Source organism: Heloderma suspectum, chromosome 11 (genome assembly GCF_057233095.1).
Source record: "Heloderma suspectum isolate Gila_16-S chromosome 11, 16-S_ref, whole genome shotgun sequence".
Classification (NCBI taxonomy): domain Eukaryota; kingdom Metazoa; phylum Chordata; class Lepidosauria; order Squamata; family Helodermatidae; genus Heloderma; species Heloderma suspectum.
The window spans coordinates 24,534,523-24,551,325 of NC_139468.1; the positions used below are offsets into that span (position 1 = coordinate 24,534,523).

Genomic DNA, 16,803 nt, shown 5'->3' on the forward strand with positions numbered 1-16,803 from the left:
CGGGTCTCCCCGGCCCCAGCCCAACACTTTAACCACTGCTCCACACTGGTTTTCCTTCCTAGGGAGCAATGAACACAGGGGGACTTGCTTCCCAATGTACATGTGTCGGATTGAGCTTTTTAGCGTCTCTCTTTTGTGTGTGTGTGTGTGTGTGTGTGTGAGAGAGAGGGGGGGGGCACTCTGCACGCGTTCAGAGGCACTCTTCCCCGCCCCCCCCCCTTTCGCACATTTCCACGTTGCTGGTGGTAATCAGGGGCTGAAAACAAGTTCGAGGGGGTGTGGCTCGAACTGGCAACCCCGGGCTGAGCGCAGGAAGCGGGCTTTGCCCGGGGGCGCCGAAGGACGCGGGCCGGAGGGCGCGCGCAGCCGAGCAAGGGACGGGGACGACGCGCGAGCGCTCACCGGCCGCAGCCGGCCAGCCCGTTTGCGCGGGGGGGGCGGCGGCGGCGGCGGCTCTGCCCGCCCCTGGAGAAGACGGCGGCGCTGCCGCTGGCGCTGCTCTCCCCGCCGCTTCCTCCGAGGGCCTCGGCTCGTCTAAGGAGGGCTGGCGGGGCGGTGGGCTGGAGCCTGGAGCCTGGAGGGAGAGCCAGCCAGCCAGCCAGCCAAAGGGCGGGCGCTTGTTCGCCTGCCAGCTCCGCGTTGCAAGCATGCGGCGACGTCCCTGGTGCTTTGACAGCAGCAGGAGGAGGAGAGGAGGGGAGGAGGGGAGGCTTCGCCTTGCCGCCCAGCCCACGCCCGCTCCCTTCCCCCTGAGGAGCCGCCGCGACAGACGGCAGAGCCAAGACAGAGAGACAGAGCCGCCGCCGGCGCGCGAGGTGGGTGAGGGCGCGGGAATTGGCGCGCGGGGGGGGAGGCTGCCCCGCGCAAAGAGGCGAGGGTTTGATGCGCGCGCGGCGCCCCGTGGACGCCAGGGGCAGGCAGGAGGCTCCGTTTCTATCGCAAGAGGCGGCTTTGGGGGAGTGGTGCGTTCCGCAACGCGGGCGCTCCTCGTGGCAGCCCCCGTATCCACGCCCCCGAGCGGAGTCCAAAAACTCAGCCCGTGATGTTGGTCCACATTAACACGCTGGTGCTCGCAGTTTGTCTCTCCACCAGGAGCAGGTCTTCCGGAAAGAGCGCAGATATCCCCCCCCCCCTCCATATTTTGCAATACAATAAGGAACAATATACTGATTTGATTAGGTCCTTATTTGACCTAAGGACAACCCAGACTATGGGTGGGGTCTGGGTTGTTGTTACGTGCAAACTCTGCACTATGGTTTAATGATGGATTCTTAATCACAAACAACCCAGGAAAAGAACCCATGGTTTGTTGTTGGGTTGTGAACTCCGGGTTGTTTGTGGTTACCAACCAGTTAAACGGTAGTGCAGGGTTCTCACCTAATGCCAACCCGCGATTCAGTAACAACCATAATCTACAAACCAGGCAATAGTGTGGATTGTAGCTAAGCTCATAAGGAACAAGGAAGCCTGAGGGGGTTGCAGATGACATCAGCGTTCCCGCTAATAAAAAAGGGCCAGCGCTGCATCCCTACAAGCCCTGCCTCTGCTGTGCCACAGAGAGAGGGGCACCCATGGCTTAATTCGTGCCCTGAGCATGATGTTCAATGCAAGGTCTGAGATCCCTTAGAAATGTCCATGAAAGAAATGGTGCCTCTGAGCATGTGGGGAAGGCATTCAGCCTTGAGCACCTGCACCACGTCCCCATGTAGATTCAAAGAGCTGGGTTTTTCTGTGAAAGGATGTGTCTAACCTAGGATATGAGAAAAGGGCAGCTTCCCGGGAGTGTTGCTCCTGACTCGTTGTCCTCGGGGTGGGGGGGCGGGACATGGGGCCCTCCAGGTGTTGGTGAACTGCAGCTCCCATCAACCCTAGCCAGCATAGTCAGTGGTGAGGCATGATGGGAGCTGCAGTCCAAAAACATCTGGAGGACCACATGGTCCCTGGCCATCTCCTACAGCAAATGCCAGATTGAATATGATCCCCAGGGATTCTTATAGCCTGCCTTGTCCCAAGATCTGTAGCAGGTGGTATGACGCATTTGGAGAGGGATGCATGGGGGGGGAGAGACTCCAGGTAGGAGTAGTACCTCCTTCCTGCCTGGATATAGCTTCAGCTGAGAACCCTCTCCCTCCTGCTACCAGCTGTTGCTGCTGAAGAAATCACATGAGAGGGAGAGGAAGCAGCAGCCCTTCCACTCTGCCCATGATCTGTTGATCTTTGAAACTAAGAATCTAGTGCCTGGATTTGCTTGTTTCCTCTTCCCTCCCAATCCCCTTTCTTCTGTGTCATGTCTTTCAGATTGTAAGCCTACAGGCAGGGACTGTCTTATTTCACTGTAAGCTGCCTTGGGAGCCTTTTTTGGCTGAAAGGTGGGATAAAAATGCAATAAATAAATACCTGTGTAGAGTAAGGGAAGAACAGGATCTCGACATAAATTCTATGGGAATACAGGGAGGTTGCATGGAAGCAGTGCCTGAGATATTGAGCATCAGGGCTATAGCAGCGCACTGCACATCTAAACGTTATTTGGCCATCATTTCCAAACCCTTATTTGGAAATATAATATAGCACTAGTATCAATGTGCATGGCCCTACGAAGAATAACATGAGCATGAAAGATCTGTTCCTGGGCTGAGATGCTTACAAGACCAGTCTTTGGAGGGATACATCTAGCAGTCTTATTTTAATATACCCATATCTAATCTTAAGACTTTATAATTTAACTTTACAGCCTCCTTATCTCAAGTGATGTCAATGGAGTGATGCTGCAGATTTACTGGGGGTGGATGGGTCGGTGGGAGTGGGAAAACTGTGGAAAGAAGAAAGCAAGAAGAGGCTTAAAATGTTGAAGTGTATGCATGTTTAGGATAGTTTTAATCTTGGTGCTTTTATTATTTATAGGGGTTTTTTTTACATTTGTATCTGCCTTTCCTCCAAGGAGCTCAGGGAGGCGGATATGGTACCTGTGAAGTAAGCTGGGCTGATAGAGTCACCCAAGAATATTTCATGGCTGTGTGGGGATTTGAACCCCAGTCTCCCCGTTCCTAGACCACCACTCTTAACCATTACATGAGCTGGCTGGGAGTGAGAGCAGTTGCCTTCCAACACAGCTGGAGTGTTGGGGACAGCTGCATAACATCATACTGCCTTTTATCTATGACAGGGCTGTCAAATCTCTTTCTCCCGAGGGCCAAGCTCAGTTTCAGAGAAGTTCTCTGGGGCTGTGGGCGGAGCCACAGGCAAATGGGATGGGGCCCAAAATCCCAACATATTTTAGCTTAGCTTACTGCCAGTAAGTAAGCCTTAGGGGAGGCATTTCAACTTTTTAGAATGGGAAAAACTCCACAAAAGCCAGGAAACCACCAAATGATTGGTGGCCGAGGGAAGCGGGTGTGGCCATCTGGGCTCCCTGCAGGGATGGATTTGGCCCACGAACCTGAGGTTCAACACCCCTGATCAGTGACATTTTTGGATTTTGTGTTATATTTAAATGTTGAAAGAAACCTGTCCTAAGTTGTTATATGGCTTGAAAGGAAACTAAAATAGAAGTAGGAGGGAGGAGTGTTTTGTCCCCATTAAAGGCCAGCAGAATTAAGTATCCATAGCAAAAAAGGCTGCAAAAATGTGCTCAACCATCCAATTAGAGTCCCTGTGGAGACGATGCTTCTTCTCCTGGGTTGGTGTCAGCATCTTGCATCCTTGGGTAGCTGCCAGTGCCTTGGCACCCTGTTAGAGCCTACTGTTGATGCCTGCCTTCTCCCCCAGTAATTTCCTTCCCCCTGGTTTGGTACTCCACCCAGCCACGCAAGGCTGGATCAATTTCCCACAATGCCCCTGTCTTAACGTTACTAGCACAGAGGTGGGCAACCTATGGCCCTCCAGATGTTCTGGCCTGTGAGGGATGATGAAAGCTGTGGCCCTCCAGGTGTTTTGGCCTACAAGTTGGCCACCCCTGCTCTAGCTCGCCGTGGAAATTTAAAACAGGCATCAACCTCTTCCACCCAGTACTGTTTGGAGCGCTGCCACCATAGCCAGGTGAGCACACCAAGACCTGTTGACGGGGCTAGCCCAAGATATTTTGCTGCCTGAGGCAAAGAACAAGATGGCACCCTCTCCCATTTCATGTACAAAAGCTGACTAGATTGTTTCTTCAACACTGGTGAAGGAACAGCATCCTCCATTGAACCTGAAGGCAGCAGGCTAACTAAGGGAGCATAAGGCAGGCCGTGAGGTACGTAGACCTTTCCTCCAACACCTTGCTGCCACCTCCCAGCATCTTCTGCCTGAGGCAACTGCTTCACCCTGACTAATGGTAAGGCCGGCCCTGCCTGTTGATAGAGGAGGGGGCCCTCCAGGTTTGCAGATGTGCTGCTTTGCCCAGCGCTGGAGCTGGCACTGTTCTTCTCACCATGAGAAACGTTGCAGACTCCATGGTCATATGAAGATGGGTGGTGGCCACTGGTAAAACGGGCGTCTTAATGCAATAATGTTTTGGGTAGGGGAAACACTTGAGAGATTTTTCACAGAAAGGGGCAGTCAAACTAGCTGACTTTCTGAACCAAAACGTTTAACCTCAGCACAAAAACTGTGACAATTTAATCCTGCCCTTTCCACAGAAACTGTTAATAGTGCTCCAATTCTAATCGTGAAGCAGTGCTCTCCTCCCACCCCCCCAGCATAGCAAGCAAGTTGCTTTTGTGCCATGGAGCTGCATAGCCAACATTGCTTGGAAGGCTTGGTAAATGGATCCTGTAGCCGGGGAGTTTTGTTCTTTTGCTGGGAAGCCAGGGAAAAAGTGTTGAAATAGCTTAGCAGATTCAATTTCTCCTTGGCTCCTGTGTGTGTATGGTAATGGCGGAAGGGGAATGGGGTGCTGGGTGGGGGGAAGGTTGCTGACTTGATAAACTGACTTGTGAGCAAAGAGAAGAACTGAGCTCTTGCTCCTCTGGCCAGCTCCCCCACCTCCTGCCCTAATTGGAAGTACCTCACCCTTCATGCTGTGCTCATGTTGTTCTCTGCGAGTCTGCTTTCCTGGCCAGCACAAACCTCGGTTGTTTAGGCTGTGCTGTTTCCAAAGCCCAGCTTGGACTTGCTGCCCAATTTGTTTTAGTCATTCAGGTTCTCGCGGGGTGCACTTGACTTTTTTCTTTTAAAGCTGCAAAACCTTTTCACTCTCTTTTTCTTAAAGGTGCAAGAGGATGGCCAACGCAAGATTCACAGGGCTCTCGTGGGAGATCACCTGGTTCACAGTCTCCGCCATCTGTGCCCATCTACAGGTAAGCAAAGGTGTTGCAGGCTTGACAGCTACTTGCAAACTGGATGATTGATGTTATGAAAAACCAACAAGTTGCTGAAATGGTTGTATGCTAGCATGTTGCTGATGCTAGAATCAAAGGCAGCTGTGTAGAAAATATGTATTTTTGTTCTCATCTTTTTTGTTAAGCAGTTTCCCCTACCCACCCCCAGCTTTTATATCTGTGGAGCCAAGAGGTGGGCAGGAGAGAAGTGAATCCTTGGTTGATTGCTGGACCTGGGCTATCCTTTTCCATTAGATACTTGAATGGTAGACATTCAAGTAATATGGATACTGAGTTTGGGCAGGAGCACATACTTTATGTGCAGAAGGTGCCAGGTTCAGTCACAAGTATCGCTGCAGCTTAAAAAAAGATCAGGTAACCAGGTAATGTGAAAGTCCTGTGCTTAATATGCTGCTGCAAGTCAAAGTATGATTGATTGATTTCATTTCTATCCTGCCCTTCCTCACTAAGAGTCCAGGGCAGCTAACAAGCTCTATAAAATATAATAGATAACATAGACAACATTAAAATCATGAGTCTAAAATCACAAATATATAATAAAATACAATGAAACCATCAAGAGAATCAATCAGTAATAATATAAAACTAAATAGAGCACTTGCCTATACCCTCAAATCCTACAAAAAGAAATAGATCTTTAACCAATGCCTAAATAACAACAGTGTGCGGGACAGCTCAATCTCTTCTGAAAGGGTGTTCCAAAAGGATGCCACCACCAAAAAGACCCTGCCACATTCAGTAGCCACATGGGCCACATTCCTCAAGGACACCACAAGCAAAGCCTCCCCGGATTAAATCCCAGGCATTGGAGAAGGCAGTCCTTCCAGTACCTGGGTCCTCCTGAGCCATTTAGGGCTTTGTACCTGCTTGCACTGACACCTTGAGTTGGGCCTGGCAGCTCACTGGCAGCCAGTGCAGAGATTTCAAAACTGGTGTAATATTTTCACATCTCCCTGCTCCTGTCAGCACCCGAGAAGATGGACAAATCATCTGACTTGGTAAAAGACAGCGCCTATGTTGGATAAAGTTCTGGGTAAAGATCCAGAAGTCTACAGCTGCCTTCCAAATAGGTCCATAAAAGTTACTAGCCCACAACATTCTGTACTAGTCTACACAGCAAGTTCAGCAGCTGCCAGTAGCACTGTGCTGAATTTTTTTGATCTGTTGATTTTCAACCACTCATTGGAGATGAGAGAGGAGTAGTTCTTCTTCCTCTTCCTCTTCCTCTTCTTCTTCTTCTTCTTCTTCTTCCTCCTCCTCCTACAACAACAACAATAACAACAAAGCAAAACCAAAACTGCCTCTCTTAGCTCTCAGGTACTCAGCAGGCAGCAGCACTGGAAAGCCCCAAGGGAGGAAGTTCTGGCTGAGTTCTCTAGGGGTCTTTCCAAGAAGCTCAAGCAGCTGGAGAGGCTGCAAGGACAGAATAGGGGAAACGGGAAAAGAAAAAGCACATGCCCTCCTCTGTCACTTCCCTATAGTAGGGTAAGCACAGAAGCCCTGCACCTTGAGAAATTTCTCTGAAATTCTCAACATCCCAACGAATGAGGCAGAAAAACAACTGCCTCTTTCACAGGGAAATGAAGAGGTTGCAAAAGGGCAGGTAGGGTTTTGGCACAGCACTAGCTGCCAGGGCCTCAACACCCTGGCAGGGCCCACTGCAGTGATGCCTGTCATGGGCTCCCTGTAATGTTTTTTCTTGGCCTGGCATTAAAAGCAGTGCCAGGAGCAGTGCTGACATCAAGGGTAGGTATGGTTGGGCACTTGCGGAGAGGCCGCACCCCAGCAAGGGGCCCACTGGCAAAAGCCCCCTGGAGTTGCTGCTGCTCCTTCTCCTCGAAACCTGTGTGGTCACCTGCCTCTCGCTCTGGCCCAGATAATGTGGTGGTGAGAAGGAGGAGCAATAGATGCCCTTGCCTACTTGCTCACCGACTGTCAAGCAAGTGGTAGCAATACTAGAAAGAGGGTGAGGAGCAATAGCAGCTGGTGACAATGGTGGTGAGAAGGTAGACTCACAGAGGGAGGAGGGCCATTGAGGGTATCTGGCCCAAGGGCCCTCAAAGACCCTGGAGCCGGCCCTGGCTGGGAGTCTGGATCTAGCTGCCATCTTGGTTTCCCACAATGCCCCTGATGTAGTGGTGCTCTGGGGCATTGTGAGAAATTAAAATGCCTGCTGGGCCAGCCTCCAGAACGCTGCCACTGTTGTGCATCACCACCAAGAAAGCTTGCCAGGGCCTTCAGACACTGAGCATCCTTTGCCCAGGGCCCCTTCAGACCTGGAGCTGGTCCTGTCAGGTGGCCCTACATGCCTGTGTTACTAATTTGTTGCACACGAATGGTGTAAAACAAAGAAGAAGACGACATTTCTGATGCCCAAGTTGGCCAGTCCATGGAATGGAAGGTGGTGCCATCTTGTCCTTTGCCTCAGGCGGCAAAATGTCTTGGGCTGGCCCTGGGGAAAATGTGCAAAAGCTGAGAAACTGCCAAACAATCAGTGGTTGGAAAGGGGAAGCAGGGCCAGGGGACGGAGATGTTGCCATCTGGGAAGCTCGGGTGAGGGGCTGAATTGGGATCTCTGGAGGGCCTAAAGTTCTCCACCCCCATTCTAACACTATAAGCGTTAGAAAAACAGTCAAAATGGCAAACAACCCCCACAAAAACCAAAGAAAGAAAGAAGACTTTGAAGGTTATGATAATTTTGTATAAATTCTCAGGTGAAATGGCAGTTTTGTGTTCAAGCTACACAGAAGTGTAGGTTTTGAAGGCTAGTTTAGAAACCTCCCCAAAAGAAAGACAGGGAAGGATTTGCCAAGCACACACTCCAATGAAGTATCTGGTGTTATCTTTGACAGCATTACCGCAAAGCTGATGCAAGTTCCTGCAGTTACTTTATGACTAATGGCAGCTTTTTAATTACTGTTCTTGGGATCCAAACAGCTGTTGTCCCCAGTTTTGCTGGAGGGGTGTGTGTGGAGTAGAAAGAACAAAGGCCCAACAGAAAGCCAAGGGCTGCTTTTAAAATTAATTTTATGTTAATGTGTATTTATATTTTTGAGTTACTTTGATTTTTTTTAAAAAAAATCCACCAAAAACTAGTGGCAGCAGGAACAGGTTACCAAAATAAAATAATTTGCTTCAGTGTTATTATTTATTTAAGATATTTAGAGGTCCCTTTTCCAATGTTCAAAATGATAAACAATATTTAAAATTTACAACATAATATAAAAAGCAAAGGTAGCCCAGGTTGGCCAGAACAAAAAATAAATTTTTAAAAATCCAAAATGCATATTAAATTACTACCTATATTAGGTTAACTCAAGTTCAGTAAAAGATGTGCAAATGTAGCCCCACAACCCCTAGAAGTTGCTCACCCCAGTTATAGGATGAAGTTTATTAATTAATGGAGTTGTTTATTTTTTAATTTAAAAGCCACCCTTTCAAGGGAGAGCTCCTTCAGCCTCAGTTTGTTCATCTGCCATCTGTATTTTTACAAAAGGGGTTGCCATTTATGTCACTTGTGCATTACATACAGTTAAAAGGATGCTTTTCAGGTGTAACACGTTACATCCTTGCATTTTGACTGCAAACAAGCCAACAATAATGTGTGTGTAACATCCTGGTCCTGTGTCATTCTGTTTGATTTCAGTGTGAGCCACTTAATGTGTTCTGGACTGGGGTGCCCGCTCCATTGTTTTCATTATGGTTGAGAAACATGCAAGTGCTGTGTAGATAGTTCTTGTATTGGTGTAAATGTCACATAGTGGAAATGCACTTAAAAAAAAGTTGTTTAAATAACAAATGCAAAAGAACATCAATACAAATTGAGAAGCAGTGCTAGATCTGGTGTTTGAGTTACATTTAATGATGCTAGAGAAAGAATAGTAAAAGAATATCTGAAAAGCTGTCAGTGTCTATAGAAGAATCTGGTTTCCAGAAATGGTCAAGGTTGTCGTGCTTCTGGACTGCTTAGAAACACACTGAATGCAAGTTAGCCCGGCTGAACTGTAAAACAATGTTCAAAGCTCTCTCAACATTGTAATTACCACATTGCTGCTACAAGCTAACTGTTACCACTACTGTCAATGTGGGTGATGCCCATTGTTTAATAACACTGCTTTATAGGGCTAAGTAAGTGGAACATTTGTTTATGGTCGGAAATCATGCTGTAGTTCTTTCTGCAGTGCCAAAAATCTGGATGGTTAGGAGGAGTGATTTAGGATGTTTTCTCCTGTCATTACATACACACTTCTTGCAAGATGTAGAGTAGCAGTGGCCAAAGTTCTACACTTCAGAGGCACACCCAGAAATTTCACATGGACCTAAATCTCAAGACGCACATCGTTTTTGCCTCCCATTTAGTGCTGATTCCCATGACACTAGAATCTGAATCCCCCACAGAACTATCAGCAGAGATTTTAGCAGCTAGGCTGGCCTAGCAAGAGGGCAGAAACTGGCCAATCATTCCCTGCCAATTTGAAGGACATCCTTAGTACTGATTGGCTGGGAACCATTTATCTGCCATTCCATGTTGGTTTAGATTCCAGGCCTGAGCGTTCTGTTGGCAGCCACAGACAGCAAGCCAAGGCCTTTTCTTTAGACTTCCTTCCTCAGGCCCAGCTTGTAGGAACACAGAAAGCTGCCTTATACCAGCTCAGACCACTTGTCTATCCAGTTCAGCCTTCTCCAGCCTGGTGCCCTCCAGATAGTTTGGACTACAGCTCCCATCATCCCTGACTGTTAGCCATGCTGGCTAGATCTGATGGGAGATGTAATCTAAAACATCTTGAGGGCACTAGGTTGGGGAAGGCTATTCTAGCCCAGCTATGCTGACTAGTAGAGCTCTTTTCCCATTGCCTATTACTTGATTCTTTAAACTGGAGATCAGTGGTGTAGTGGTAAATTTTGAAGTGCAGGAACTCATAACAGTCTGCATAGCCACCCTCTTAAGGAGAGTCCAAACATTCTGGCAGCTGTGTTGACCCATATCAACAAACCAGTTCTAGCAGTTTCTCATCTCCACCAGGAGCAGGTCTTTTGTAAAGCTGGTGGGTCTTCGTTGCCCATTCAAGGCCAAGCCACCCAAAATACTTTGCATTTCAACAGGGAACAATCTATTGTTGCTGGGAAAAAATCACCCCCCCCCCTACTGTGTGAGGATTGCAGCTAAACAGAGGGAACAGGAAGTCTGAGGAGGAGGCTGGCAGAGGATGTCCGTGTCCCTCCTAATCAAAAAGTTCTGGTGGTGCATCCCTTTGAACCCCGGCTCACTGCACCACTCTTGGGGACTCAGGGATTGAAGCCAAGACCTTCTGCTTGCAGTGCACGTGCTCTGCCACTGAGCGATGGGCCCTGTTAGCGGCGCTACGACAGCAGCCCCAGTCAGGCTTTAGCCTCCCCTCTCCCAGCAACCCTGAAGCAGCCGGGATTGCTGCTTCCATGCTGCTAATGGAGGCACCCAAGCACCAATCCTGACCGGGTTGCTGGGGGTGAGAGGAGGCTTTAGTGCGTGCATGCGTGTGTGTGTGTGTGTCAGGGTTCCCTTGACTCCCTCCTTCCTCAGGCACTCTCACACACACACAAATAGGCTTCAGTCTCATGCCTTTAATTCATTATTCACAGGTTCATTACAGGTGCAAACCCCTTGAAGACTTTCTGGCTACAAAGGAATGCCTCCAGGGGATTCAAATGGGAATAAATGAAAGTTGCCCACGGTTTGAAAGGGCGGCTGTCTGACTAGGCTAACTTAGGGAGGGAGGTCCTGCCCCTCGCCTGCTGCTCCCGGCGTAGCCTCTCACGCATCGCTAACCGGTTCGAACATCTAAGCTCCACCCCTGACGTTTCCCTCTTAGCTCTGTGTCTCTGCCTGGCGTCCCTTAGGTCACAATCCTCAAGCCCCTCCTCCTCCTGCTCGCTGCTTCTCACAGAGGGGGGTCAGGATGAGGTTTCATGCCCAGCCATCTGGGAGCTGGTAACCTGAGAAGCACGCTTACCCATATCTGAACTGGCCTGTGAAAAGCCTCCCCCAGTTCTGGCTGCTCCTCTTCTGAATCTGAGTTGCTAACTATCTCCCTGCGCCCGGAGTCAATGCTGACATCGTGTGTGTTTGTACATGCATGTGCATATGTGATAAAATTCCAGCCAAGTACAGTTGCCTATATTTTTTCTGATTAATACACACAAAATGACATACACGCTCCTTTTATATGTTGTATAACTTATTTTTTTACTTTCATTAGGTATTAAGCTCCTATGTAGACCATTTGACTGTAAATGTTCCATACACATATCAGTTATAGATTAAGATGTATAATTACCAAATTCCTTTTTTTTTTAGAGACTCTGATTTATTATGTGCGTTCTTCCTTTTGTTGCCGTTATTTTGTTAACTTTATTTCAAAATAAAATTAAATTTGATGATTAAAAAAATATATGTGCATATGTGGCTCCTGACCCGCCCCCCCAAACCTGGGACCACATGTGGCCAGGTGCCCACTCCTATACTACCTGGTCCTACCTTGTTGAGGACATAGCACTGAATTTCTAATGTGGGACATAAGGTCAGTTCTCTCTATTGGCTTAATGTTGGCTAGGACTTGGTGTGTGTGTGTGCATGTGTGTAGTCTAAAACATCTGGAAGGCACCAGGCTGGGGAAGGCAATTCTAGCCCATCTATTCTCAGGGTAGGGGCTTGCAGGCTTTGCCCCATCCACTAAGGCCTCTCTCCCTCCCTCCCTCCCTCCTCATGAACAGCCACCCGCATTTTGGTGAGTTGCTACAAGCATTGAATGGTTGGAGAAATCTGCAACGGAACCACATGAGTTCAGATTTTCATGAATCCAACCCATGGATTCCACAGGGGGCCAGCTTCCCCCCTGTCGAGTGGATTCCCCAGACTCATTTTCTAACTTTCCTGAATTTTGTGCAAATTTTGTTGTAGAAAAATATGCAAAATAAAAAAAACTAGCCAAAATGTGCATTTCCCCATATGCTAAAGCGTGAAAATGTGCATTCTTGCACGTGCTATTTTGCACAGTTGTGCATTTGTGCAAATTTACACTGGCACAAATTCAGAAACAAAAAAAATCTGATTCCATCCATCGGCAGGTGATGGAACAAAAGGCACCTGACAGACAATCCACGAAATACAGACAGAATGAATTTTACACAATCCGGACATCCCTACTGGCTGATCATAGGATGACTATCCCTATATTTAGGACATTCTCTCTGTGACATCTGTTCATTTTTTTTGGACTCCCTGGGAGTCACGTTTGAAGTAATAGGGGAGCCTCAACTGACTCAGAAGCCATCATTTAGCAATGGCTGCTACTGTGTGTGTGTGTGTTTGCGTGTGTGTGTGTGTGTGTGTGTGTGTGTATCACTTCAGAAGCAAAGGAAGTTTTCTTCCTTGACAAAGACTTGCACATATGATGCCTATGTTCCACTCCCTTTTATTGGTTTAATGAAGAACAGAGTTGGGCTGACACTTATCACAGGGATATGCAGGTATGCAAAGGTATGGGACAGGGGGCTGACTTGGGGCTCTGTTCCATCGTAAATGTTTCTTGGCTTGCACCTTGTAGAAACCTTCACAAAGTTGCAGAAGTCTTTGGCTCTGGTCCCACTTTGCTGATTCAACATGAAATCAGCTGGCTTCCCAAAAGGCTTTTATTGTTCTGGGTTTTTTGAAGTAGTTAATTTGCTTGTGTTGTGAATTGTCTGGGTCATGCGCCTGCCGCTAAGAGGTGAGAGGCTAATGTGAATAACACCCACCTTGGATGCATCGAGATGGATTTTCCCAGACTTTGTCTAGGCAACTATGTTTTTCATTCTTTTTCCAGTTATGGGTACTCTGTGACTAGTGTAACACTCAACTGCAACTGCAGAAGGTTAAGCGTGATCCATGGTCTTGGTATATATGCAACTCGGACATCAGTGACCTTTCCAGGAAGAGGGGCGGGGGGAGGTTTGGTTCGTCACAATAACACAAAAGAACACCTCCTAACATACATGGGCATCTGGTTATTAAAGGTCCTGAAGCATTCATTTTTGTTAGCTGCTTTTCCCTATCCAGAATCTTCATAAAACGTTACGTTGCTTTTCTGAATGTGGTTGCTGGCATCTGAACTGGACTATAGTCCAGGAAAGCTTATGCCATAACATTTAGGGTGCCACAAGACTTGCGGTTGTTCTAGCAAACACTAAAGTACTTAAACTGGTACCCACCCTAGGTCATGCTACATTGGATAAAAAGCTCTTGGGAACGGGATTATTAATTATTATAAAGTCTGTACTTGCTGGCAGAAGGAGCTAAGGGGGGAGATGTATCATAGGTGCCAACACAGAAAACGCCCTGCATTTCATCCAGTGCAAAGGGACGGTGAGGATTATCTTGAAGGATAAAGGCAAACAATCTCATCACACGTCAAATTAGAGCCACTTCTAATGGATGCTATGAACATTAGAGAAAGCAGTGATGCAAATGAGGGGAAAATCAGCATACTTGCATAGTTATTTTAATTTGACTTTGATCTGGCATGTCAGAGGCAGTGAGGTAATGGAATGTCCTGCCACTACTGTTTCATCCTGTCCAATGCATGGTTTATATACAATGCCTCCACCACTCATAGTGCAAATTGAGAGAGAGAGAGAGATTTGCCTCAAGGAGGCAACCATCTTGCCCCACATCCCAAGAAAACCCCTGGAAACGATGCTACATCACGAAGTAGCATCATTCTAATTGGAGCCTTCTGTCCCAAATTACCAGGCTGCTGAGCCACTGCTTGAAGCGGCAACAACCCCTTTTTGTTCTCGGTATGTGTGCGTTTTTAAGACGCCACCTCATCATTCATTGTGAAATTCTTTGACATTTCCTGCCCTGAAGATTAATGCAGTTTTGGGTTGTACATGTTGCTTTTCCTCCACCCAACTGCTGAAAATGCCTGGGTCAAAATATTCGACCCATCAGTAGTCAGAATTCAACAAGCAGAGGGAAGCAAGAGGCCATGATAACAGGGGCAAGGGTAAAGAAACACAGTTAGATGGACTTCAGCTCAGTTTCATTCGGAGATGAGGATAGAGGGATTGTTATGCCAAAGCCCACCTCCTCCTTTGAGAGATTTGAGGGAAGAGAGAGAATTGGCTTCATGAATGTGTTCTGGGAGGTTGTTCCTGGCATAAGATGCAGCAAAGGAAAATGGATGGAGTCTACTTAAAAGGGTGGGAGACCAAGGGCCTCTCAAACAACCTGTAGATCAGGGAATCCCCAAGCTTTTTGGGTTTGTGGTTACAGTTGGAATTTTGAGAGAGTCATGGGTGCCTTCACAAAATGGCTGCCATGGAGGGGCAGGCAGGCTTGCCCAGGCATAAAAGCATTCATTTCCCAGAAGGCAAACTGATGAGAGTAAAAGAAAAGTAACTTTCCCAAGAAATGGAGGTGGGGACTGAGCTTTAAAACACAAAGCCATGCCTTTGAACTCACAGTCTTCCGCTCCAACACCCATTTCACAGAAGGCAAACCGTACCGATGAGGCTCAGAGACAAATAACTTTGTCAAGGAACTGAGAACAATGCAGAGGTGGTATCTGAGCTCCAAAACACAAAACTATTCCTTTGAACCCAAAGAAAGACGGTGCAGGAGGGCAGCCCTTTACTTGCAGCATGCCAGCCTCCTAAGGTTTTTTTAAAAAAATGATAATTACAAAAAATGGTAAGTAATAAAATAAAGATCAGGAGGGTAGAGAGCCTGGCAGTTGTCAAGAGAGGTGCCTGTGGGCACCACACTGGAGACCCCCAGCTGTCGATAATAAATGTATTCTATCCCCATGGTTTCTGTCACATCTCCAAATAGATTTGGGGGTACAGTAACCTGGTAAAATTTATGACTGGAACAGTCCATAATGCCACCAAATTGTATGGTTTTGTGTTATGCTGTAAATAGTATTTCACTCAAAGGAAGTTGTAAATGCATTTTCAATAACATGAGCTAGTTATAATGCACATTATTTACATCTCCGATGGGAATAGCCTTGAAAATGAGAGAGCAATTAGATTACTTGGAAAATGCATTTTGTTTAGTGTTGTGAGTCTCATGGGTCTTTCAAACATCCTGTTAGCTTACTCTGTTTGTAAATCACAACCTCTAAAGTCATTTATATCTATATCATGTATGTACGTTAAAGAATCCCAAAAAAATTGAATGGGAAAACTATGCATTGTTTTGTGGTTACCTCACTGTCATCTGATGGGAACTGGATGAATGTGCAAGTAGGAAGCAATAGTGCTGTTCACTTAACACCTGTTTTCAAAACTTGTATACTGTTTTTGCATGCATGATGGCACAAAGCAGTGTACAGTGAAAGCAATAAACATTCCAAAACATAAATGCACACAATGAAAGAGAAGGATAGAAATGTCTTAATCTTCAAAATATCCCAGGGCAGACATAGATTACGAAGAAAAAGCGTTCAGGAAACTATATTTGTAAATATGTCTTAGGGCACAATCCTATATATGTTTAGAGAGAGAGAAAATCCTACACCTCCCAGCATTCCCCAGCCATGGCTGGCTGGGAAACGCTGGGATTTATAGGACTTCTGTCTAAACATGCATAGGATTGTGCCATTAACAATCCACTTAAAATTATAGTGGTGTAAATGAGCAGTCCTCCAGAGGAGGGGAATCCTACAATGTTGGTGCCATAACTGAGAAGGTCCAGTGCTTGCCAAATGGATTTAGCGTAGGTGAGGCACCCTCAAGAAATCCTTCTTCAGATTTAATAATACTTGCAATGTTTGGAAGAGTGCTGTATAGGTATAAATTGCAATTGGACTTATATTTGAATATTTGGTTTGCTTTCATTGAAGCTTAGATATAATCTTTTGTTCTTTCTTTTTTTCTCTCTTTTGCTTTCCTCATTTTTTTTTAAGCTTAGATATAATCTTTCTTTCTTTCTTTCTTTCTTTCTTTCTTTCTTTCTTTCTTTCTTACCTCTTTCTTTTGCTTTCCTCATTTTTTTCTTCTTCCCCAGAATACTGTAATGTTGGAAACTGTAGATTTTGACCATGTTGTTGGTATTGTTTGTTTCACTTATAAAAATTAAATAAATATAGATTAAAAAAAAGAAAATAAATCCTTCTGGGATGACCTCAACTCATCTCTAAGGAGCCATTCCCTAACGCATCAAGCTGGATAATTTTTTATTTGAAGGGGTGAGGGGTGGTGGTGAGAGAGTTATGCACATAAAGGCTGCAATGCCTTTATGTGCATAATTGGAATCTGATTTATTATTTTATTAATATTTTTAATCTGCCCAATGACATAAATTCTCTGGGTGGCTCACAAAAACTAAAATAGGAGTGTTGAACCTCTTTCAGCCCAAGAGCTGAATGCCATTTCGGGGAAGCTCTCAGTGGCTGCATTCCAGTGGTGGGCAGGGCCAAAGGCAAAAGGGGCAGGGCCAAAACTACCAGCATATTTTAGCTCA

At 46.5% G+C, this 16,803-nt stretch overlaps 1 protein-coding gene across 1 annotated transcript in view; it reads left to right on the forward strand.

The window, feature by feature from the left end:
* Positions 1 to 362: 362 nt before the first annotated feature.
* The window catches only part of ADAMTSL3 (ADAMTS like 3), a 415,333-nt gene continuing 398,892 nt past the window's right edge, over positions 363 to 16,803 (forward strand). The window contains exons 1-2 of the mRNA XM_084817237.1: positions 363 to 815; positions 5,189 to 5,276. Coding sequence (XP_084673363.1) covers positions 5,199 to 5,276 — 78 coding nt within the window. The 5' untranslated portion in view covers positions 363 to 815; positions 5,189 to 5,198. The remainder of the gene's footprint in view (positions 816 to 5,188; positions 5,277 to 16,803) is intronic.